Source organism: Phascolarctos cinereus, unplaced genomic scaffold (genome assembly GCF_003287225.1).
Source record: "Phascolarctos cinereus isolate Bilbo 61053 unplaced genomic scaffold, phaCin_HiC Scaffold_8;HRSCAF=390, whole genome shotgun sequence".
NCBI classification, from domain to species: domain Eukaryota; kingdom Metazoa; phylum Chordata; class Mammalia; order Diprotodontia; family Phascolarctidae; genus Phascolarctos; species Phascolarctos cinereus.
Window position 1 is genome coordinate 44,609,144 of NW_027556291.1, and position 25,913 is coordinate 44,635,056.

At 42.7% G+C, this 25,913-nt stretch overlaps 1 protein-coding gene across 5 annotated transcripts in view; it reads left to right on the top strand.

The window, feature by feature from the left end:
- MBNL3 (muscleblind like splicing regulator 3) overlaps positions 1–25,913 on the top strand; it is a 163,156-nt gene that overhangs the window by 123,087 nt on the left and 14,156 nt on the right. For 2 of the 5 annotated variants that reach the window (XM_020969802.2, XM_020969803.2), the window contains 4 exons: positions 12,002–12,202; positions 13,368–13,604; positions 23,125–23,275; positions 25,231–25,266. In XM_020969802.2, the coding sequence (XP_020825461.1) occupies positions 12,002–12,202; positions 13,368–13,604; positions 23,125–23,275; positions 25,231–25,266 (625 nt within the window). Of the gene's footprint in view, positions 1–12,001; positions 12,203–13,367; positions 13,605–23,124; positions 23,276–25,147; positions 25,267–25,913 lie in introns of those variants that run through there. The other 3 variants (XR_002321241.2, XM_020969807.2, XM_020969809.2) reach the window with 2 other exon arrangements.

Consider the following 25,913-nt stretch of genomic DNA (forward strand, 5'->3'; position numbering starts at 1 on the left):
GACCTCATCCAGTCATTGCTACAGTGGCAAGCAGAAGGCCTTGCACATAGTAGCTGCTTTGGAAATGTTTGTTGACTTGAACTGTCGAATCCAACTAGTCTTGGTGCTCCTGTAGAAAAACACAGGATCTCTTAGATCCGTAGCTTTGCTGGGGCTGCACATGTCACACAGCTGGGAGTTCCTTTTATTTAAAATAAAAATAAATAACAAAGCAGTCACTTTGCTTCCCACCCCCCAACTGTATTAATAAACACTGTGAAATCATCACCCAGCTTCTTCCAAAGTTCAATGAAAATGTTTGACTTTGGAAGCCAAGCAGAGACTACTATACTTACATGCATAGCTTTTAAGTCCCCAGTTCCTTTGATGGTGGTAACTAAATCTCAGCATTCTGACCCATCCCCTCCCATGTGATGAATCAAACCTCCTATCTTCTCAGCCCACTTCATTCCTTCTCCTTTGCGGCGGGTTGTAACGTAGTGTTAATGAAACCTCAGTCATAGTTCCAATGCCCACGTGGGCTTGTTAGCTTTACTGCCCTTTGGCCACAGATTCCACCCCCTAACTCCAGGCAGCAAGGTGGCAAACAGATCATGCTGGTTGTAGGGATAATTACAGAAGGGAGTAGGGCTGGCTTAGTGTCAACTCTTCCCCAGCAGAACTTCTAGGATCTGGGGTTTCAACAGTATGGATAATGTCCTCCCTTGGCACAAATCACACCTCCTGTAGCCCTTAGTTGACGATGTTGGAGAGCTGCTATGGCCAAAACAATTCATCATGGTGATTGTTTTGGCCATAGCAGCTCTCCAACATCGTCAACTAAGGGCTACAGGGCCAAACAGAACAAGCCTAATCCCTCTTCTACAGGACAGCCCTTCAGATACTTAGGGTAGCTATCTTAATCCCCCTGGGTCTTCTGTTTTTCAAGCTAAATATCCCCAGGTCCTTCAGCTGATCCTTCCATGGCATGGAGTCAAGGCTATGTTGGTCCTCTAGATACTCTCCAACTCATCAATGTCACTCCCTTTCCTGGAGGCACTGACTCTCATGTAGCCCCAGATCACACTAACATTTATTTTTTGGATGCCAGATCACCCAGCTAACTTCTATAGAGCTGGCAGTCCACTCAAATCTCCAGATCTTTTTTTTTTTCTAACAAACTATAGTCTAACCATAACTCACCCATTCTGTACTTGGGAAGTTGATTTTTTGAACCCAAGTGTAAGACTTTACATTGATCCATTGTGAATTCCATCTTCTTGGATTCAACCCAATGCTCTCATCCATCAAGATCTTTTTTTTTTTGCTTCCTAACTCTGTTATCCAATGTGTTAGGTATTACTCCTAGCTATGTGCCATCTGCAAATTTGATAAGCGTGTCATCTATGCCTTTATCCAAGTCATGAATAAAAATGTTAAACAGCACAGGGCCAAGTACAGATCTCTGGGGCATATTTCTGGAGACCTTCCCAGTTGACACTGAGCTATTGGCAAAACTTTTCAGTTTGGTAGGTCCTGCCAGAGACCATTCTTTGCTGGCATTGCCCTCAAAAACCCAGGGTCATCTCCATGCCATGAGGCATTGAGGTAAAAAACTTTAGTGGAAGTAGAAATATCTCCACTGTTGGCAAAATTACTCAAAGCACATGCCATATTGATGGGGTTAACTAGCATTCTATTCCCATATGAAAGGCAATACCTTATCTTTCTGCACTGAAGTTCATGCATTCCAGAATTTTCTGTTCTGACAGGAACACTGAGTAACGTATTATGGTGGCATGCTGTGTTCCTTTGTTCCCTCATCCCCTACTATATCACCTTCAGTGGTTACATTTCAAGTATTCCTGTGTTCCCTCCATAACCCATTATGGTTCTCTCAGTCGTGAATTTCTCTGAACCCTCCTAAGCAAAGGAGCACCCGCAGGCCCTCCTCTGAATTCAAGTCAGCTCCAAAACGTGGTGGCCATTTGTAGCATTACACATTTTGGCCAACAATTTCCATCTTGAGCTCCTTGGAAACTTTGGGTGGGGTTCCATCTGGTCCCAGTCCTGGGGATTTTGCTACATCAATTTTTTCCATTAGTTGTAGACCATCCAATATATTTGTCAGGATTTCATTTGTCTAATGTCTCCCTCAGGAAAGACCAAGGAAAAGAATTAATCCAGTTTCTTCCATTTTTCCTTCCTTTTCAACTCCAAGTTGACCTTTTTTCTCATGATCCCCTCATTTCCATGGAATCTTTAATTAGAGTCAGGTCCACATTTCGGGTGGGGTGTCCAGAGCTATCCCCAAGGCACCAAATTTAGAGGGTGCGGACAGTACTTGTAGGCCTTTGGTGTGCTGGTCTAAGATCCTTTCTCACCCTGCCTGCTTCCTCCCACTCTTCAATAGCAGCCTCACGCCAGTGTCCCTGGGGTTCTGTATTCTAGCACACAGTGACTCACATCACCTCCTACCACCCTACCAATCCAGACTCAGAGTACCTGTCTTATCATTTGTCCCAGGTGCAAATATGTCATGTTATGGTTCTGATAGTAGTTCTCCTTTTGCTGTAACAAATTTTTTAAAAATGTAGTCACGTCAGTGCCCTTGGGTTCAAAAGAGCTTTGCCTTTGCATTCTCTCACAAAGTATCTTCTGTTTTCCAGTTTCATTTTAGAAAGGTGCCTTCTCTCTGTGGTGGTCACTACTGACTTAGCCAGTTTGCCATGTATGATCTTCACACCACCGCCACCCCCACACCCCCAGGGTACCTGCTATTTTTGATCCTCAGCCCACATTCAGCCTGGGCTTCCGATAAGATGTTTATAAATGGTCTCCAGGCTTCCTGTGGCTTATTTCCTTTTTTGAGCTCTTCCAATTTTTACCTAACCCCCACAGTTTGTTGTCTTTCCCTTTTTGAAAAGTGAGTAACCACATGATAGTTTTTGTTTGGGTTTTTTTTTCCCCTCTCCCATAAGAATATGGAACCTAATTGTACAGTGATGACCATTCCATAGTGTGTCACACTCAAATATTTTCTATACCAGTTCCTTTTCATTCTTTGGGAACAAGGCCATTCAATTTCCTCTCCCTGTGTGTTCAAGAACTAATATTCCTGGAAAAAAACAGCATTTGTCCTGGTCCAAAACCTTACTTCCACCAAGTGTCTTAAAGAGGTATCCTGTTGATCTGACTTTGGGTTACTGACATATTCCATTCTTGCTATCCAACAACATGCAGCACCTTCTCCGATCTCCTTTACCATTTCCAGGCCATTATGAATTTGTACCTTCTTCCATGCTAACATAATTATAGGATTTGGAACTGGAAGGAACGTCAGACTCAGAATCCAAGAATCTGTCTCCTACTTCCAGTGCCCACTTTTCCAAGATTTCTAGGGTCCGTGGAGATAAGAAGGCCAGTTTTACATGTTTTAGCAGATGTGGCAACACCATGTCTCTATGAGCTAGTAGGGATGAAAACACCAGACTCAGATGAGTTAATGGGTAAGGGAAGGACAGATATATAGGAGGACAATGATAGGATCAAAGATTTAGAGCCAGAAAGGGGATTTAGAAGGCATTAGTCTGACTCTCTAGGTTTTTATAACAATGCATTTTCTAGGTTCTCTACCTACCTGTCTAATCAGGATTCAGTCTCCTTTAGTGATCTCATCAGCCCCCTTAAACAAGTTCAGTCATCATCTCTATCTAGTTGATTCCAAAGTCTCCATGTCAAGCCCTCCTCTCTTCCTACGTTACTAAATGCCTACTGGACATGACCACCTCGATGTTCCCTAGGCATCACAAATTGCCTGTATCTGTTGAGGGCCCCACCATCCATCCAGTCATTGGGGTTTGCAATCTAAGAGTCAATCTTCCTCATCCCCACTGTCTAATCATTAGCCAGGTCTCCTTGACATGTCCTCTGATGCACCCCTTCACTTACACAGCTACCAGCTCAGTTCCAGCCTTCAGCACTTCTTCCCCAGACTGTTTCAGTAGCTTCCGGATCTGTCTCCCTGCTTCCAATCTTTGTTTGTTTGTTTGTTTGTTGGTTTCTTTCTTTCTTTCTTTCTTTCTTTCTTTCTTTCTTTCTTTCTTTCCTTCTTTCTTTCTTTCCTTCTTTCTTTCTTTCTTTCTTTCCTTCTTTCTTTCTTTCCTTCTTTCTTTCTTTCTTTCTTTCTTTCTTTCCTTCTTTCTTTCTTTCCTTCCTTCTTTCTTTCTTTCCTTCTTTCTTTCTTTCCTTCTTTCTCTTCCTTCTTTCTTTCTTCCTTCTTTCTTTCTTTTCTTTCTTTTTTCCTTCTTTCTTCTTTCTTCTTTCTTTCTTTCCTTCTTTCTTTCTTTCCTTCTTTCTTTCTTTCTTTCCTTCTTTCTTTCTTTCCTTCTTTCTTTCTTTCCTTCTTCTTTCTTCTTTCCTTCTTTCTTTCCTTCTTTCTTTCCTTCTTTTTTCTTCTTTCTTTTTCCTTCTTTCTTCTTTCTTTCTTTCTTTCTTTCTTTCCTTCTTTCTTCTTTCTTCTTTCTTTCTTCTTTCTTTCTTTCTTCTTCCTTCTTTCTTTCTTTCCTTCTTTCTTTCTTTCTTTCTTTCTTTCTTTCTTTCTTTCTTTCTTTCTTCTTTCTTTCTTTCTTTTCTTTCTTTCTTTCTTTCTTTCTTTCTTTCTTTCTTTCTTTCTTTCTTTCTTTCTTTATATCCATTTTCTATACAACTGCCAAATACGTTCTAAAGCACAGATCTAACCATGCCACTCTCCTAGACAAGAAGCCTCAGCGGATCCCAGTTGCCTGTTGGATAAAATGCTGTCTCTTACTCTGTTGGCATTTAGAGCCCATCACAACCTGACTAACCAATTTTTCCAGACTGATTTAACATCTCTCCCATTACTAAAGCCATATGGGACATTTCTGTCACCTTCATACCTTTACACAGACTATCTCCCAAGCCTTTAAAGGGGAAGGGAATAAGCATTTATTAATTTAACCACCTGATAGGTGCCAGGCACTGTTCTAAGTGCTTTACAAATATGATGTCATTTGATATTCATAACATCCCTGGGAAGTGGGTGCTGTTATTATCCCAATTTTATTTTACAGTTGGGAAAACTAAGGTAGACAGAGGTTCAGTGACCTCCCCAGGGCCCTCGGTAAGTGTCTGAGGCCAAATTAGAACTCGAGTCATCCAGACTCTGCCCATTGAGCCACCTTCCTCACCTCCACCTCTCAGAATAGCTTGTTGCCTTCAAGACAGCTCAGGTGCTACCACCTACATAAGTAGTCTTTCCCAATCCCTCCTCCAAATTGCTTTGAATTTATTTTATCATGATTTATTGCTAATGCATGTTTTATCCTCTAGTAAAGTGTAAGATCTTTGTAGGCAGGGACTGAAGGGTATTTTTTTATCTTTGTATTCCTGGTACCTACTACACACTCAATGTCTGGCACGTAGTAGGCCCTTCAAAAATGCTTGTTGAATTAAATTGAGCTTCATCTATACATACTCAACAGGACCCCAACCACTGCAGAGGAGTGCAGTGGTTGCTAGACAATCACTGGAAGCTAGCTAGTATTTAAAGGGCTTCTTTAGTGAGCCCTTTGTGATGGGAATGAGCCTTTTGTCATTTGAATAATCACTCCCTAATTGGTTTGTTTAGCTAACTGGTATGGTAGTAAATATAGCAGGTCTTAAAGCCAGTGTAGTGGTTTTCAGGCTGTGGAATTCTTCCAAGCAGTTTCTCCCTTGGGAAGGTTTGGTAAGCCACAGCCACCATCACTGCCTCCTTTCTAGAAGGGACGGCATAGGGATGTCCCCCACAGCTGTGTTTTCCAAGCATACTGGTGTCTAATGCAGCCTCGGAATAGAGCTTGGTCTAGGGGAAGGAGAGTTGATGTCAGAGGGCATGGCTTTGAACCTCACCTCTGCTCCTTAGACTTCTGTGACCTTGGGCCTTAAGTTTCTTCATCTACAAAACAAAGTGGTTGCACAAATGTGACATCTGAGGTACCTTCCGATTCTACATCCGATTATCAATTATCGTTTGATCTATGACTAAAATGATATGAGAATTGGTGGCAGAGAACTTGGATTGCAGTCTGGCCTCCTTCACTTAATGCCTGTATGACCTTAGGAAAGTCACTTAACCTCTAGGCCTCAATTTTCTTATCTCTAAAATGCTGAGCTTGGGCTATCTAGTTTTTGAGATATGTTTCAGCTTGAATTATATGCTCTCAGTGCTAGCTAAACCTTGAAAACTTCTCTACTGTAAGCAGACTGACCTGGCAGTGACCCTCAGGGAAAGATACCACCTGGCAGTCGGGTCTACTTGTCCCCCAGAAGTCCCACGTAGGTCATTTGGATCTCCTCTTCCCATGGAGATCCTGAGAAAGAATGGCCGGTCCTTTCTGTCCCCAGTCTACTCATCGTTTCAAGTGAAAGAGTTTGAGTTTGAGAGATGGTCTGAAACCTTTACAAATACCTGGGCAAGTTCAGGCCAGGAGTAAAGTGCAGAGTCAACCAATGATGGTTCTTTTCCTTTAAAACAAAGCTGCCCCACATTAGGCCTGAGTTCACACAGTAAGAGCTTTAATGTCAGTACCAGACAGGATTAAAGCTTGATTCGTGAGCCTTCTGACTGCTTGAACTGTGGCTGTTAGCCAGGGCCAAGTCCAAGAACGCTGAAATTCATTGAAAGGCAGCAATTCCCCTGAGGCAGAGGCGGTGGTGAGAATCCAGAAATGTCCATTTTAAAATGAATTTGAAGCTCCTAGTTCCTACCTATGCCGCAGGGTTGGGAAGGGGAAAAATCTGCTGCCTCCCAGTAAACAGGGCTGGAGCAGGGAAGTTATTTCTACCACTGGAAAAATGAGCCCAGAACTCTGAATCCCAATTTCTGAACCACAATTTAGTCATTCAAGTAATTGGTTTTGTCTCCGAAGAAATGTTCAGATCATTTAAAATAAGAACTCTGGAGGAGCTATAGAGCCTAAAACAGTGAAAAGAGGCGGATGACCTGGGCTCCAGTGCTGCCTCTGATGTTTGTTATCTGTGGGACTGTGGGCAAGTCACTTGCCTTCCCTAGGCCTTAGTAAAATGAGGAGGTTAGACCAGATGGCCTCTGGAATCCCCTCCAGCTCTACTTCTGTGATCCCATGAAATAAGTTTAATTTATATGCTGCTCATGTACTGGGAATGTCTGGCAAACCTGGTCAGCCCCGTGATTCCTGCCCTCTACTCCAAAGAAAGCAGTTGGACAGCTGCTACCTAGTGTACTAGCTTGTAACATTCCACCAGCATGAGAGAAACCTTCCCCTGTGATACTGACCCCCCACCCCACCCGCAGCACTATAAATGGACAGCATTACATGGATGTGCAATAGGCTAGATCTTAATGAAATATTAAATAGTCATACTGTACTAGTGGTAATACTGAGAAGGATAACTCACTTATTGAATGAACAGTGTCTTGGTCCTTAATTCATTCATTCATTCAATGAATGTTTGTTAAGTAACTACTCTGAACTAAATGTTTGAAGGAGAAAATTATATAGATATAAATAACAGCTCACATTTGTACCATGCTTTCAGGTACTTATAAAAGTGCTTATAAAAGCACTTTCTTGGGGGCAGCTAGTGGCAAAGTGGATAGAGCACACGCCCTGAAGTCAGGACGACCTGAGTTAAAATCTGGCCTCAGACCAAACACTTGACACTTACTAGCTGTGTGACCCTGGGCAAGTCACTTAACCCCAATTGCCAAAAAAAAAAAAATTTTTAAAAAACACTTTTTTCATCACAGTCCTTTGAGGAAGGCAAAACAGTTTTAAGGATCATATAATCACCAGCTTTAGAGCTGGAAGGGGAGAGGGGATAAAGACTCTGAAAACTTTTAGACCAATCTCTTCCTTTTACACCTGAGGGACTGAGCTTGAGAGATATCAAGTGACTTACTCAGAGTCATACAAGTCATAAATAATGGAGGCTGAATTTTCACCCAGATCTTCTGACTCAGGGAAATGGCATGCCTGGAGTGTTGCAGCTAGGACTTCAGCAAAGTCTCTTCTTTCCACTGTGGTCTCTGCCTTCAGGGGGGTTTATAGTCTATTTGGAGGAAATAAGGCATGTGAGAAATAAGACTTACACAAGCAGCCCTTTTAGAAAACCCGAGTACAACACACAAGACCTGAATATGAATCCCTGATCCACTATTTACTAGCTGTGTGATTTAGGGCAAGTCACTTCCTGGTGCCGTCTCCTCCACTATAAAAGGCCTCTAGAGTCCTCAGAATTCTGTGCCACTCTCTGCTACTTCTCTGACTGTGGGGTGGGGGATACAGGGCAAATGAGAAGGACTTCATGGAGGATTGGCACCAGGGCAGGGCCTTGCAGGATGAATAGGATTTCAATAGGCAACAATGGGAAGCAGGAATAAGAAGAGCAGGACCTTGTGGAGATAACTCACAGGAGTTCTCCTTACCTACTGAGTCTTGGGCCCATTGAGATACCTGGTTTATAGCCCTGGTCACTGCTGGTTGTCTGTGGCCTACCCATGAACTTTCACCATTACTCTTATGCCTGGATGGTGAAAGCATCCCCCAGTTTGACTCAGTCCTCTAAGTAAACACTGCCAGCAATTTCACATCCTTGCTTCTGTATTCGGGTGTTTCTTTCCTAGTCAGGTGGCAAGGGCGAAGGGAAGCAGGCAGAGGGCTCACCACCAAGGAGAGTATAGTCTTTCACAATTATCTTTCATTCAGAAAAATACATCCCCAGGGCCCCTTAACCATAATTCTTTTGGTCACTCACATGACTAAGAAAGTTAAAGATTCTGCTAACAAGGCAAAGTCAACAAAGAGTCTGAGCGAAGAAAAATGATTTGTCTTTCTTCATTGAAAGATTCACCATGAGAAAGTAGGAGCACATACCTTTGTGTGGTTCACAGTAGCCATGGAAACACCTTAGACTTTGGATGTTTGGGGAGAATAGATATCCATCAGTAGTTAGGCTGATAATGTCAGCATTATTGCTTCAGAATGCCTGATTAGCCATTTCCAAGAGATTCCTATCTTGCTAAATAAAATACATGCCACATCAGCTCATTCCTGGAATTATCAATCTCATTTAGTAAGTCGTAGGATACGGGAGAGTCCTAGCTCCATACCTTAACTAGACCAGTTGAGAGACCATGGTCAGGTCCCATTGGTTCTCCAGTGGAGGGAAGATAAGCCTTCACTGACTGCCCGTGGGGCGAGGGTTGGTGTTGAGCACATCAAAGGAGATCCACTGTATGAAATGCTCCATGTGTGGGAGTTGGCATGATTTGTTGTCAATCGCATCACCTGAGTCCATAGGTAGGTTTGCATAGGTGGGTTTGCAGGTAGGCAAAACTGATCAGGAGCCTCCACCTCCATTCTTCCTCCTGCTCACTTAAGTTTGTTGCTCCCATCCCTTTCTCTAGCTTGTCCTTAACCCAATGAAACTTCCCTGTTTATCTCATCCCTTTCAAACTAAGCTCCCTCTGGGCTGCCTAAGTGAGAACTGGTTTCTAGTTAGTTAATCTGATCAACTCATCTATGCTGGTGTGCCCATTGTAAAGAACTAGAAGGCCATCTTCTTCCAGGTAATAATCATAGCTCCCATTTCCTTGGCACTTTAGAGGCCTGTTTCCTCCTCTGTTTAGTGAGGGGATTGGAATAAATGACCCCTAAGGGTCAATTCAATTTAGACATTCTGGGTTCCTTTGTATCCTTTCTCTCATTTGGCCCTCCCAACAATGATGTGTGGGGCCCTTTGGGAGACAACACCCTTCCCATCTCGCCCCACCCCACTCCTCTGATGTCTGACCCCAAAGGGGTTGGGAGCTCGTAACAACATGGCAGGCTGGTGGGGCAGACGTTGGGGGACCTGTTGGCCTTCCATTACAGTACCGCTGCGTAGGCAGACAACTGCCTCCATCTTTACTGGGTTTGAGAAGTGGATTTGTTGGGCAACTGGATAAGAACTCTCAGGCTGGAGGGTGGAGTTAACGAAGCTTGGCATTGCAACAAAGCAAGCAAAAACTATTGAGAATCCTTTGCCTCCTACCCTGCTCCACCCAGTTTCATGGCACTGTTACCACCAGGAGAGTTCTATATTTAACTGGGATTTACTATTCACTCAGGAAATTTCTATTCACATCTCAGGGATTAGCATAGAATGTCAGGGCTTGAAGGGACCTTAGAGATCATCTGAGCTGAACCTTTCCTTTTAAAGTGGCATCTTACTGAGCCCTAAAATAGGAGAAGGGACTTTTATTAGATGGTCAAAGTAGCAGAGCCAGAACTTGAAACCAGGTCTTCGGGCTCAAAATCCAATACTCTTTCCACTCCTCCTCTGCATATTGCCTATTTTCCCTCCATGGCTCAATGAGTGATTGATTAATGAGCCCAAGCTCTGTGCCCAGCCCAGAGGGTCTTATGCCACCAGTGATCGAGGAGAGGGAAAAAGGGCACTCTTATCCCATAGGAACTTTTCATTATGTTAGGGAGACAAGAACCCACACAGAACAACTAGAGAATAAGCCTCATGTATAAGCATGGCACAGGCCTCAAAGGATCACTGGTATTCCAAAGAAAGGGACCTTTCCAGAGCCTCTGGTTCAAACCCCCACTCTCATTTTACAGATGGCAAAACTGAAGCACAGAAAGACAGGCCTTGACAAAGGTGTCATATGAGTAGTAAATAGCAAAACCACGGTTTCACACTCAGGTCCTCTGATTCTAAATCAGCATATCATACTACCTCTTCTTAAAAAAAGAAAAAATGTATGTGTGTGTTACATACATTTAAATATTTTTACACATACATATATACATGTATGTGTATATAAAAACATATACATGTTTTTATGAAACTATTTGAGGATAAGATTGCCTTTGTAGATTGTAGGCAATTGTAAAATCTAAGATCATAGATCCTGCCCCAACTCTTTGTATATCCAAATCCAGGATGTATCCCAGTTTGTCTTCCTTACCATACTATTGTCCAGTCCCTCCTGGACTGACTCCAACTCTTATTGCACACAGACTATTTCTGAGACCTCCTCGAGCCAGGACCTAATCATGGCAGGAGCCTTGGCCTTGGGGCCCAGAGACCTTTCTTCCCATTCTGCCTCAGCCTCTGCCTAGCTCCCCAACCTTGGCCCAAGTCACTCTTCCTTTCTGGGCCTTAGTGTCCTCATGTGTCCAATGGACCCAACAATATTTGTGGGCTCAGATGACGTGAGATATGAAAGTACTTTGTAGTCATAAAATGCCTTATGATCAGGAGCTATTGTTATTATTATTATTATTACTACTAGCACAAGTTCCCTTTAAGAACTCCAATAGAAAGTGTAGTGTAGAAATATTAGTAGAATATATGGAAGCCTCATTTGTGTACATGTTGTTTCCCTCCAGTAGGATGTAAGCTGTTTGAGGGCAGGGGCTATTTCATTATTACCTTTGTGTTCACAGTATATAGTAGGTATTTGACAAATAGTGCTCAAATCAATAAGCATCTATTAAGCGCCCACTGTGTACCTGAGCATTGTGAGGGACACAAAAGAGATCATAGATATGGATCTGGGCCAGTCTAGTTGCATCTGAGGGAAGGGAAGCATCAGAACATTTTAAGGTAATACATAGGCATGTGTTACTGTGGGTGACATTGCTATTAGGGAGAGAGAACAGCTTGAAAAGAAGAAACTCAGTAAGGGGGGGGGAGGTTAATTGGCTGCTGCGGGGCTGTTACAATTACCTGGCTTGCTTTCTTAATTAGATTATTAAGCCTCAAACATCATCAGTGTGTTTTTCCCCTAAAAATAATGGTATTTGCTGTGTTAAAAGCAACCCATATCTGAGGATTAATGTGAAAATGAATTAATCAAAAGTAAAAATGATAAAATTGTTTTTCGCCCTGGGTAAAAGAGTACCTCTGTATGTAATATTGATGACAATTGAAGTCCAGATGTATGTGACATTTTTTTTCCTTTTCTCTCCTCTAAATGCAGACTACATTTCCTGTGACTCCATCGCTTGCGACTAGCCCCGCCATGGCTTTCAGTCCTTATCTAAGTCATGTTTCTCCTGGGATGGGCTTGGTTCCTGCAGAGCTTTTACCAAATGCTCCTGTGCTGATGTCTGGAAACCCGCCTGTCACAGTACCAGGAGGCACTGCTGGTCAGAAATCGATGCGTACAGATAAACTGGAGGTATTTGTATAGAAAGAAAACCCTTAACGTGAAAGGATACGTTGCCTTTTATGGAAAGCACACGACTTTCAGAACTCAGTAGTTTGCAATTCGCTTATACAAAGGTTAAAAAAAAAATGCCATGGCAGTGGACCACTGCTAAAGTCACCTTCAGACTATTGGAGTTGAGAGCGTGTTTTAAATTTTAGTTCCTATGATAAAAATCCCATCAGAGAAAGCTTCCCTCTTCCCAAGATCTTGGATCCATTGAAGTATAAGAGATCGCCTTATCATAGATCTTCTTTCCTGATATACATGGTGATTGATAGTGAATCTTTCTCCATGGAATATTGGCCATCTCAAACGCGGGTATGTTGCCTGTCTCTTGGCACCAACATTACAGCAAAGTTCTACTGTGTCTGTAAGTGACCCTCTGATTCAAACTAGAACTTGACTACTTGTCAACCATGCCACCCTCTTTAAACAAGTGGCCAGCCCTTTTTGGAAACAGAATCACTCGGCTAAGCCTTGCGATAAATTAAATGAAGCCTTTGACCCAACATGAGGCCAATGCCCTGGAGATCCTCCCATAATCTCTTAGGAAGGGAAATCCAAATGAAATGTCCACCTGCACTTGGCCTGATTGAAGCCACACTGTTATGCCTTACATGTCATTAGCCATTACTTCAAAGCAAGAGGCTGTTGATTCTTTACCAAGATGGCCTTATTGGCGACCTCTTAAGAACACATTGTGGTCTCATAATGAAAGTTAATAGGACACCATGTCAAGGAAGGCAGTCATGGTTCACAGGTCTCTTGTGAAAAACCAGTAGTGCATTGATGTGAGATAAAAACTCATCGGAGCCCTTAGGAAAATAGCTACTGTGTGCAAACATTACAAGCTTTTGGTCCTGACCGCAGATTAAATGCAGGCCTCAAGACAATGCATGTTCAACAAGTAGTGTTGGGGGAGATTGGCATGTTAATTTTCTTTTCTTTTTTACAGGAACTGAAAGTCTGTGTCTATCCATACTTCTTAAGTAATTTCTTTTTATGCCATTGCCCGCTTGCAACTTTGTATTGAAGTGTGTCACCCATCCCATTATTCAGAGTTGCCTTGACACAAGAAGGCCTAAAAGATGTATGTATGTATGTGTCCAAATCTTCCTTGTGCTTTTTCTTTAAGGTTTGCAGAGAATTTCAACGTGGAAACTGTACCCGAGGTGAGAATGATTGTCGATATGCCCACCCTGTTGATATTGCCATGATAGACGCAAATGAGAACACTGTTACCGTGTGCATGGATTACATCAAAGGCCGCTGCTCTCGGGAGAAATGCAAGTACTTTCATCCCCCTGCACACCTGCAAGCCAAAATCAAGGCAGCTCAACACCAGGCTAACCAGACAGCTGCAGCTGCAATGGTAAGGCGGGGCCCATTGTCCCAGGACATTTGTTTTCTTTGCTTTTTTTTAAAGAAGGTAATAAGCACATTCATTATCCCATAATGTAGAACAATCGAAAGGATTGAACAGAATGGTCAGGAGTCCCAACCTGGTGCCTGCTGTCTACACCTCATTCCCTTTAGTCCTGCTCCCAGTACTCCTTCTTGTGAGTGCTGGAAAGAGGGGTTTGCCATAGGTATCCCAGTCCCAAAGGTAACAGTGACGTGATCTATGGCCTCAGTGCTGTGCCATTCAGCAGTGCAGGCCTTTCCCACCGTGGTGACAACAGCAATCATCAAAGCAACACTATTATGGGCACCCCTGATCTACTCTTCTTAGAAACAGAAGCCCGCTGAAGGTGAGCCTCAAACAAGAGTGCCTTGTACCCTACAGGGGACTTTTCTTGCCTCTATTCATGAGGCCAATAGGGCTAAACCAACGGTCCTGAATTTTGAAGAGGGAGCCAGTCTTCCTTACCCTTTGGAGTCTCTAAGGGCCAGATTGTTATTAGGATGACAGAAGAGAATGCAGTCGAAATTCTAGGGTAATGGGGATTTTTGTTTGTTTGTTTATTTAAGCAGTGGGCCCTTTCCCGGCATGCACAAGTCAGGTGGCCTTCTCTTCGTGGAAAGATTGATGCCAGGTCCTTTTGGGGAGCTAGAAGATACTCATTGTATTCCTTGCGTCGTATAGCGGCCCTGGTACCTCAGCTTGGAAAAACTCGTTTAGCGGCCCTGGTACCTCAGCTTGGAACGGACTTGTTTTGTTTTGGGTTGATCTGGAAACTACTAAACTACTACTAAGTGCTAGTTGATCTTCAAATAAAACTAACGCATGTTTTATTCATGCGACTGGGGTCCCCAACAACTAATCAACCCTATTTCTATGCCCATCAGCTAGTTGTTCTAAAACATTTATGGATTTTGTGTCACGGCATTCCCTAGCTTTGGGAAAGAGTTTACATTATTCATTAACTTTTTGAGATTTTTTAGCCCTGGAGGAAAAGGGAGCAAAAGGAAGCCTGCTGTCCAGCAGGAATCCTCTCAGGCATGTCGGTATGAGGCTCTGGGGGAAAACAAAAAATAAATTAATTAATTAATTAAAATAAAATTTAAAAAAAACCCATGAACCCAGGAAAAAAATGTTTCTAACTCAGGAAAGCTGAAAAAAAATTCAGGAAGCAGTTTCCTTAAACCCCTTGCTGTTTGTCCTACCTCTAAAGCAGCTTCGACATCCTGAGCAAAAGAGGTGGCGGGTTGTTTTTATCTTCTAAAAAAAAAAAATTTTTTTAAGCGTTTAAAAAAACCCACCAATGTTTGTGTCATTGTGCAAGTGTATTGAACCTCCTTGTACCAACTTACAAATCGACTTTTAGAAAACTCATTGGTATCTAACCACACTTCTTTTCACTTCTAAGCTGCTTGAGAGGGGCTGAATGACAAACAGAGTTAGCATGGGGCATTTACCAGAGTGAATGCCCCATGCAATGCATGCCTAGCCTTTGAAAAGCCATATTGTACGATGCCTTCATGGTTTTCCCCCTCCCTCGCCCCCAAGGCTGCATGGTCCATCTTATTGCTGTGTTTTCATGCCACCCAGCCTTCACTCCTTGGCCCTCTGCTGCTCCTTGCCTGTTAATTAGGACTCCAGCAGCTGTCCACCCCCAGAGGGACCCCAGTGAGGCAGCCTTTGACCTGGGGCTCCCTTTTCTTGCCCTGCATGTCACTGTGTGGAAAGACTTTGCCATTTGTCCTCTGCAAGGGGGCTGCCCGTCTTCATGGGGAATGCTTTGGACCTCCAGAAAACGGCCTGCTCTGCCCAGAAAGTTTGCATTTCACCAATTGTGTGAATACTGAGCTCAAAGTCAGAAATCCACATGATTGATTTCAGGGCAGTTTCATCATTACAGAGGTTTGGTGAGGTGTTGTGTGCAATAGGGGTGGTGATTGTGTTTTGGGGGAGGGAAAGATTTTTTCTTTCCTTTTTTTTTTTAAAATCAGTCTGTTTTCAGATAGGAGTAGCCTTTGAAACACCTGAATGTGACCATAACAGTCCTGTGAGATGGATAGTCCAAGTATGATTTCCTCCCATTTTATAGATGAGGAAATTGAGATTCAGAGGGGTTACATGATTTGCTCACAATCGCACACCAAGTTTTCTGGCTGTGAGGCTTTTTCTGTGACCATAACAGAAAGACTGAATAAATTCTTGACGTTAGTGTTTGCTAAAGATGTAGAATGTTAGCCCCTTAAAAGTCAAAACTATTTCATTCTGGCACAAAGTAGATGCTTAATAAATGTTTGTTGATTGATTTCCACTCCCAGATAGTTTTCTCAGCATGACATCATTCCTACAGCATTGGCCTTGGAGTCAGAAAGACCTGGGCTCAAATTCTACCTCAGGTGCTTCATAAGCATGTGACCCTCAGCAAGTCATTTCCCCTCTATGAACCTCAGTTTTCTCATCTATAAAATGGGGACAACATATCTAGGACTTACCTCCCATATTCGTTATGAGGGTCAAATAAGATAAAAAATGTAAAGCGTTTGCAAACCTTAAGAAATGTGAGCTGTTCTAAAGCTGATGCTAATGACTAGCAGACAAAAAGCATCTTATTAGTGTTATCATTAACATTAATAACTCACAAATAAGGGAAGGGTCAGTGATTTCCTCAGCTTGGAAACTTTCACTACAAATACAGATTACAAATCAGCAGCCTATGACTTAGAAAATAAGTCCCAGGGAATTTTCTTACTCTTGCTGCTAGCAGTATGATAATGGATTTTAAACAGTTTATACCAGTCTTAGGAGCAAAGACCTGGGAGCTTTGAAAGAGGAGCAGGTACAGAATGAAATGGCCGCGACTGTTAACATGCATAAATGGAAAAATAGCCAGAACGACTTGGAACATCTCGTCAGATCCGTTAAGGAGCATTTGAAAATATGCAGCTTTTGTTTTTGTTAAGAATTCGCCATCTTAAACCTTGCCATAACTAAGGAAGTATTCCCTTGGGTCAGTTCCGCCACAGAGGTTAAATGACTTACCCAGATTCACGTGTCTAGTAAGTGTCAGATATTGGAACACCTTAGCCACTATGCTGCATTGCCTCTAACATGAATAATAATAGCTCCTAGTTATACTTTAAAGTTTCCAAAGCACTTTCCTCATAACAGCCCCTGGGAGGGAGAGAGTCTGAGTGTGGTTATTATTCCCCATTTCCAAAATAATACATGATATGGGAGAGGCAGGATGGCTCTGGGCCCCGCTCACAGTTGTCCCACTGATTCAAAGCCTCCCTGCAGTGCCACCTGAAAATCAGTGGGACCCTCCCACTTCCCTCCCCTCTCTTACACCATATCAGTCACACGGGCATCTCCTAGGGCTAAAGGGTGAGTGTACAGCAGGCTCGATGCCCTGGGAATTCTGTCCTCCCAAGGAAGTTGCAACTGGCTGGGCATTTTCACAAGAAGCCTTCAGTATGTAGGGTTTTTATAGGTATTTCCAAGTGTGAGTTAAAAACTGAGCTAAAGAGGGTCAGAAGCCATGGCTGCTCGTTCACAGTGTCCCAAGCCACAGGAAAAGCATGGGAATGAAAATAAGATCAATCACATACTTGGATAACACCAGTCAGCACTTGAGAGTTACAGAGGACTTAGTTAACAAAATCCCTGTGGGGTAAAGAGTGGAGGGAATCTTTGCTCCACCTTACAGATGAGCTGAAGTGACTTTCTCAGGGCTAGTGGTGACCATGCTGGGCCTAGGACCTGGCTCTCTCCTAAGTCAAGTGACCTCTGTCAAGCCTCTCTTTCGTTAGGGTTTTTGATTTTTTTCTGCAGCCCTCTGACTAGAGTGGGAAGAAGCCTTTTCAATGGGCAAAGGGGAAAGAAGAGTGTTAAATTTACTTTCCAAAATAGTTGAAGAAAGTAGACCCCTTTTTAAGTGGGCTTCAATTATTATTGTCCAATTGTCAATTATTGGAGTCCAATTTTGGAGTCAATTAGTGCAGTCCAATTATTCTTGTCAATTGTATTGTTGTACAGTGTAGATTTTCACTGTCATTTGTGGGATCAGAGATTTTAACTTGAAAAGGATCTTAATAGTTATGTGGTCCTAAAGCTAGAGTAGTGAAGTCAATTGCCCAAAGTCACACAGGTTAATAAGTGACAACAACTCTGGGAGGTAGCTGTTATTAATAACCCCATTTTACAGTTGAGGAAACCGAGGCAAACAGAGGTTAAGTGACTTGCCCAAGGTCACACAGCAAGTAATCCTCTGAGGCCAAATTTGAATTCAGGTCTTCCTGGTTCCAGGTCCAGCTCTATCCATTGCACCATATTGCAGACAAGAGAAAGGGAAATACAGAAGAGAAAGCCCTTTAAAATACAGAAGAGAAAGCCCCCAAAAGGGGAGAGGGCACATGGTACAGTGGCAAAATTACAGGGCTGGGAAATCAGTAGTCTGTGTCCTTGGGCTGTCTCTATCACTATTTCTCTGTGTGACCTTGGGTGAGTCACTTCCCTGTTCTGGAGCTCAGTTTCCTCCTATGTAAAATTGGGGTAAATGGTCTCAAATGTCCCTGCCAGTCCTAATGGTCTCTTGGTTTATATGGTTTGTGAAATAGAATCTCATCAAATTTAAGTGAATATTCAGGACTGGGACCTCTGCTGATCACATCTAGTTTAGAGATTAGGCAAACCCTTTGCTTTTCGCTCCTGCTCTCTGCCTTTCCCTGATTCCTCTCTTGCTGCCTTGCTTTTAGCCGTTTCTCTGTTCCCAGCACTACTGGCTAAGAGTGAATAGGGAGAGTAGAAAGAAGAGAAGATTCTCTAAAAACATTCCTTCTGAGTAGCTCTAATAAATAGTTGCCCAAAATGCAAAAAGCTTGAAACTAGATACTAAAAATGAGGTTGGGGGAATAGCTCTGGATTTCTTCTACATATTATTATTTCTGGTCCCCCAGTCATGGGTAATCACAAATGGACTGCAACACACATAAATAAGATGACAAACTAAAAAGTATAAAAGCCTAAGATTATGAGGGAACTTGGATGGTATCTAATCCAACCTCCTACCTGGTGCAGGAATTCCCTCTCAAGCAATCATCTGCTTAACACAGTTCCAGTGATCCTGAGGAAGAGGCGGCTCTTCTCTTTCCCAAGGCCAGCTCTTCTGCTTGGGTATTTGTGTCCATCCCCTCTCATCTCCCCCAGGAGCTTGGCCCCACAATGATTCCTTCTTATTCACTCATCTTCAGCCTCTCCTTTGTCTACTGGCTCCTTCCCTACCACCTGCAAACATGCCCATCCTGAAACTAAAATTCAAAAACAAAAAAGCCCCCAAAACTTTACTGTAGCCTGGCATCACCTCAAGCTAGCATCCTGTATCTTTTCTTCCCAGTTTCCTCCTCTGTGAAATGAGGAGAATGGACCAGATGGTCTCTGAGGCTCTTTCCCATTGGAGGTCTATGGTCCTGTCATCCTAAAAGAAGGATCTATCAGAATTCTCTAAGTCCTCCCATGCTATATTTGTTACTCCATTTTCCTCACTACTTCAGCCCGTTGAAGTCTGGCTTCTAGTCTCACCCCTTGACTGAAACTGTTCCTTCCAAGGTCACCAACTGTGAAATCCAGTGGTTCTTAGCTGCTGAATCTAATGGCCTCATCTCAGTCCTCATGCTACTTTCCAGCAGTTTTTTTTAAACAGTGTTAAACACCTTTCACTAACCTGGACAGATCAAAAACACTCTCCTCTCTTGCCTTCTGTGATACTGTTCTCTCTTGGTTCTCCTACCTGGCTGACTGTTCTGCCTCAGTCTTCTTTGCTGGACCATCATTCTTTTCCCTACTGACCATTAAGTCTGAATGTGCCCTAAGGCTCTCAGCTAGGCCTTTCTCTTATCTGCCACTCTTACTCTCTTTACCAGCCACCATGGTTTCAATTCTCATCTCTAGGCCAATGATTCCCAAATCTATATATCCAGCCCAGTGGGAAATCCCATCCCATATCACTAACAGCCTACTGGAGGGCTATCTCCATTTAGATGTCCAATTAATATGTCAAAGTCAACTTGTTCAAAATGAAACCCTTTATGTTTCCCCTGAAACCTGCCCCTCCTCCAAACTTCCCTATTTCTGTCAGGCACACATCATCCTTCCATTTACCCAGCTTCACAGTCTTGGAATCATCCTTGACTCCTCCCTCTGCCTCTTCTCCCCCCCCCCATATCAAGCACTTGCCAAGTCTTATTAATCCTGCCATCACAACATGTCTCATGTATGTCCCCTTTTCTTTACTTCCAGAGCTACTACCCTAGTTCAGGTCCTTAGCACCTCTCATGTAGACTATTTCAGTAGATTTCCAATTCATCTCCCTGCTTCCATTCTCTCGTCTCTCCAGTCTACCCTATATATAGCTACCAAACTGATATTCCTAAAATACACATCTGACCATTTCATTTCCCTGCTGAAAAATTTTGGATGGCTTCTAGATAAAATACAAACATCCTCATCCTGGCACTGAGAGCCCTCCACAGTCTGGCTCTCACTCATACTTCCAGCCTTCTTTCATATTACTACACTCTCTGTACCAGCCAAAATGGCCTACTGATTGTTCCCAATGTGCTCAATTCTATCTCCTGCCACCCTACCTTTATACAGCTAGTCCCCATGTCTGGAATGCTGTCCCTTCTCACTTCAACCTCTTCCAATCTCTAGCTCCATTTAAGGCTACCCTGAAGTGCCTCCTGAAATCATTTCCCATTGATCTTGTACATATTTGGTAGTTACTTTTCTGTTTACAGCTTATTTCCCTCCAGTAGAATGTAAGCTTCTTGGGGGCAAGGATAGTTATCTTTGTCTTTGGGTCCCTTATGTTATGTGCCTGTCACAAAACGAATGCTTAGAAAATATTTGCTCGATTCAATTACATTACAGACCCCACTGTATGAGCTAGTTCTTTCCTCCCCTTGTGGGGCAATGCCCATTATTGAGAAGCTTCTCTTCATTTTGAGGCCCTCTTGCCTCACTGTAGCTTCTGCCCTTGCTGCTGGAGTGCTCCAGCCCTTGAGAGCCAAGCAGACCAGTCAGATCCCCCTTTCTGAAACACTGGAAGAGTCAACATGCCTTCCCTCATGAAATCTTCACAGTTCTGCTTGCTTTTCCAAGACCCTTTCTTGAAGAGAATCATTTACTAATGAGTCTGTATTTCTTTTTCCTCCTATTCTTAGAGGCCACAGGACAAATTGTATGGTTTGGTGTTTTGGTCATTGGGTTTTTTTAAAAAATCCAGGTATGTGATTTCTTTGATGTAGGGAACTCTCACTACTCATACAATTGGCAACTAACTGTGCTACAACTTCAAGCCTTAGAGAGCTGTCTGGAGGAACTGAGAGGTTAAATTACTTGGCCAGGGTCACACAGCTGGGGGATCCTCTAACAGCTATTCCACACTGCCTCGAATGATTTTCATAATAAATACATTTTAATGTGTTCTAAGAAACTAAATCCACAAGGGACCAGAACACTTCCATCCCCTTCATTCTGAACCAGTCCAGTATTATATAATATTACAGTACCAGCCATCAATCACTTTGTTATGGAACCAGTTGGTGGAGCGCCCTGAAGGCCAGGTTCAGGCTGTAGGTTCTAGAGCCCCAATGGGACAGGATTACACTTATGTTTTAGGAAGATCAGTCTGACAGCATAGGCAAGAAATATGGGCTTCAGGAAGACCTGTTGGGAAGCTTTGGAGGTATTTGGGACTTTGCCTAGGGTGGTAGCCATAGAAATGTTGAGATAGGTATGAATTCCATAGACATTTCTAAGGAAGAATATAAGAGAATGGTGGTAATCGAATGGACGGAGGAGAGGAAAGAATCCAAGATGGCCCCAAGGTTTCCCACTCCAGGGACCAGGCTTCAGAGTGAAAAAAGAGAAAGGAGAGGAGAGATGAAACTTCCCTAAGCACATTTCTTCTCCTGTTACCCCACTATCTCAAGACAGGTAAAAGGCTACCTGTAACTGACACTGTTAACCACTGTGGTTGGTACGTTTCATCTCAAGTCAAACGTTCCCACTACATAAGAGCCAACCTTTATTACTTTTGAATGGGGGAATGAGAAGCTATTCAAATTAGGATGGTTTCCAGAGTACAGAATGCCTAGTTTAAGCCTTTTCCCCTCACTTTTAACTGATAGGTAACTATCAGGTTTAAAAAAAAAAAAACAAATCCCTCTGGAAACTTACTGTAGCAAATTGTGCACATCCTCCTACCTATGTGTTGTTGATAAGGGAGCATAGTGTATAGGGAACAGAGCTCTGGGCTTGGAGTCAAAAAGAACTAACTAGATGTGTCTCCAGGTAAATCACTTGACCTCTCTAAGCCTCAGTTTCCTTACCTATAAAATGGAGTTACTAATAGCACCTACCTTGCAGTACAGTTGTGAGTCTAGGATGAGTTAATGTTTATATAAAGTGCTTTGCAAACCTTAAAATGCTATAGAAATGTCAGTTATTATCATTATGCATGGTAACTGAAAAGAAAAAGGAGTATTATCTCTTTGCTTACATATTAGAATAAGGAGAGGGGTAGGGAACCTGTGATTTCATACATTTAGGTGAGAAAACTCCCACCAACTCATATCAATGCAGGTCAGCAACTTGTTACCTTAGAAAATCAAGAGGTTAAGGCCTTTATCCACAGTTACACTGTCAACAGGACTCGAACCCAAGTCTTACTGGGCTTCAAGACTGGCTCTCTCCCACACTATCTTGTCTTTTCATTACGTATTAGTACAGAAATACACTGCAGATATAGGAACGGAACCAGAAGTCCTGTTGTTTCTACCAACCCTCTGTTCCCTTCCAGCCATACCAGTGTTTGGTGTATTTGACTTCGTGGAAATGACGACATCAGACTGAAAGACTGGCATCTTTTGCCACTTATGTAGACTTAATCTCCCTTGTACACACACAGCCTGCATGTTGACTTTGAACTAGACACCTCAGCCAAGGCAAGGATCTCTGTTTTCAGCTCCATCCATATCTCGCGCTACCCTTCTCTTAACGGCCATTTGCCCTGCTCCCTGAGATATTGGTTCCAAAATGCCCATTGCCTGTGACTGCCTTTGGTTGGGTCCTGCCCCAATGGAGTCCCTCCTTTTCTCTTTGCCCTATGGGTCAAATTGAAAAGCTACCTTTGTGTCTTCTAGTATTTTGGCTTTCTGAGACCAGCTCTGCGTTCCTGCCAAACCCTCCCCCTTGGTTGTTTTTGGTTTTTTTGTTTTGTTTTGTTTTTGCCTTGTTCATGGCTTCTTCGTCCTTTTGGCTAAGATCAAGTGGTGTCAAGTGTAGTCAATATTATTGCCTTGCAAGTGAGTATGTTTGCAGGTGATTCACAGGCCAGACTTTGCATCGCTGGTGCATGCTTTGTTCAGTGATGTTTTTGTTTTTCACTCTTCTCCGGCCCTCCTTGATGTTCTTCCATCTCTTCCTTCTACAGGCCCTGCCACCTGGTGCCCTCCAACCTTTACCAAAGAGGCCAGCACTTGAAAAGAACAACGGTGCCACCACAGTCTTCAACCCAAGTGTTTTCCACTACCAACAGGCTCTGGCTAACATGCAGCTGCAGCAACCAACGTTTATCCCAACAGGTAAGGTTGTGTTCCCTAACTGGCCCAATCTTAGTAACCCAGCAAGCTGCAATTAGTGAGAGATCTTTAGACTGCTACTGTTGTTTTTAAAGGCTTTTGGCTAAAGACTGCATACAAATGTCATTGATAGAACTTTGAGCAAAAGTAGTATGGGGTGTTATGATGTGTCCTTGCTCTACTATTCAAAAAGAATCCTATTTGTTTCACAGAATTCTTGATAAGTAGCAATTTATGTTAAACTGGAAAAGTGTCAAGACTTTTCTCTAATTGTTTTGCATCATATCTCTCCCTATAGTTCATTTGGTTAAATCTCAAATTAATTTCTGGACTCTTGGGTAGTATTGTTCATAAATGCATGAATGTCTACACATTTACCAAGTACTTTAGGGGCAGTGTGACACAGTGCCCTGGTATCAAACTCGAAGAGAAAGGAATCCCTGCAGGCCTCATATTGACTTAGAAACCCACAAATTAACATTATCTATGTTGTGTTATATTTCTATTTATTTTGTTAAACATTTCCCATTTTAATCTGGCTCAGGCTGCATTCAGAAGTTTTTTAAGACTTCTTTTGAGTTTGACACGTCTGGTGTAAGTGGATCTGGGGTTAGGCTTAGAGTCAGGAGCACCTGGAATCAGATCCCACCTCTGTTACTTACTAGATGGGTGATATTGGTTAAGTCACTTTACTTCTGTGGTCTTTGTCTTTGGGACATGGGAATGTCCCATTTGGGATGGGAAGTGACTTGCCCAAGTAAGTGGGGAACTTATTACATATCTAGGTCTTTCTGACTCTAATTCCAGAGGTCTTTCCACTGAACCACAAATAACAGTCCAAGCTTATAGCGATATTACTTATATCCCCAAAGATCCACATTTGCTTTGTATTTTATGGTTCCTGTTATTTTTCTTATCAAATATTAGGAACCCAAAGCAGGCTTCTCAGACCTGACCATCCAACTCCGTTTTACAGACCTCTAATAATATGAAACATTTCCAGAATCAAAATGGGCTAGCAGGACAAATGGAGCCTCTCTCTTACTTAGGCCAAAACTGCTACAGGCCTTAGCCCCCAAACTCTTCTCCACCTTGGAAAAGATAGATTGGACGATAGTGGTTAATACTTCATAGAGCCCTAGAATGTCAGAGCCATCTGGGTACAAGAGACTTCTGCACGATGGAAATCACCAGGCAGAAAATAGATGCTCCTCCCTTTTGAAGTTGGACCGTAAAATCTGCCTGGCTTATCTCAGCTTCTGTCCTGAGGTAGAATCGTCCCCTCAGAGTTGAGAAGTGAGCCACTGGAGCTGGTAACAGCTTAAACCTGGAGCCTCAAAGCAAAAATCTCAGAAAGGGTCCCCTTCCCCTTTATTAAGAGCAAAATAAACATGTGTTGAGCAGAGAGGGTCCTCTCCCCTTCAGGGCTCTGAGCCAAATGTTAGCAGCCTGTTTCTGTCCTAAAAAGAATGAAGAAAAGTTTTTCGAAGGTGAAGTCACAGAAACATTATCATCCTAGCCCCAAATCCCATTTCACATTTTGAAAACGATCTGTACGTTATACCAAAATGAAAGCATCTCTTCTTCCTTTAAATAACAAAGCACTTAGAATGGACTAGCTGAATAGGAATTGTGGCAGACAGGTTTCACAGCTAGAAAAAAAAAATCAAGAACCATTTCCTGCCCAAGAATCCAAGAATTATTTTGACTGTGTGTGTATATGTGTGTAGGTATGTATATACGTGCACATGCACGTGGGAGTGCTTGCTCTCAAAGCAAAGAATTTAAAGTTGTCAGTATCGCTGAATACTTTTTTTTTTGCATGTGCTTGAATTGAATGCTGCAAAGACAATAGCTGCTTTTTTTTTTTTTTAGTTAAAGTCAATTCTAACACGAGAGCTCACTAATGAAATATCCCTTTTTGTTCATCTTTCCACGCTTCACTGCATGGTGTAAAGGGTCAGTACTGTGCATGGCACCCACTGCAAGTGTTGGTAGGTTTTTCTTTCTACACCAATTATAAACTTTTCCTGATCTGAATAGAAATTGCCTGTTTTAGTGTTGCCTGGGAGAGCTGGGTGGCTGAGTGGTGTGGCTGGGTCTCCTCTGCCTGTTCAAAGCCTGAAGTGGTTCCTGTACCCTTCCATTTCTGTGCAATTTGATGGAATGAAAATCAAGCCCTAAATGATTGATAGCATGCCACTTTTGCCCAAAGATTAAATACCCAAGAAAGAGCCAGGGGGAGGAGTATGCATGCATGCCTACATTTAGCTTGTTGTAAAGACAATAGTAAGCCGTGTTATTGTCACCATTGTAATAACGATTTGAAAATGTGAAATAATAATAATAATAACCCACAAATGAAATAGCTGAGGCTGGGCAGCTCAACTGAACACAACCAACAGATATAACCACATGATTTCAGAGTTCAGTCTTCAGGAATGAAAATGATAATGAAGGTAGCAATGCTGCAGAATGCTATATTCAGTGTAGCTCCCTCTCACCGACACCACCCACCCCACCCCCACTGGATCTAGCTCTTTCTTAAGAATCCGTGCCAATTACTCTGATCTTAGGCTGGATCTGCATGCCATATACAGCAGTTGGGCTCAACAGTGAGTTCAAAAGTGTTTTGTTAGGC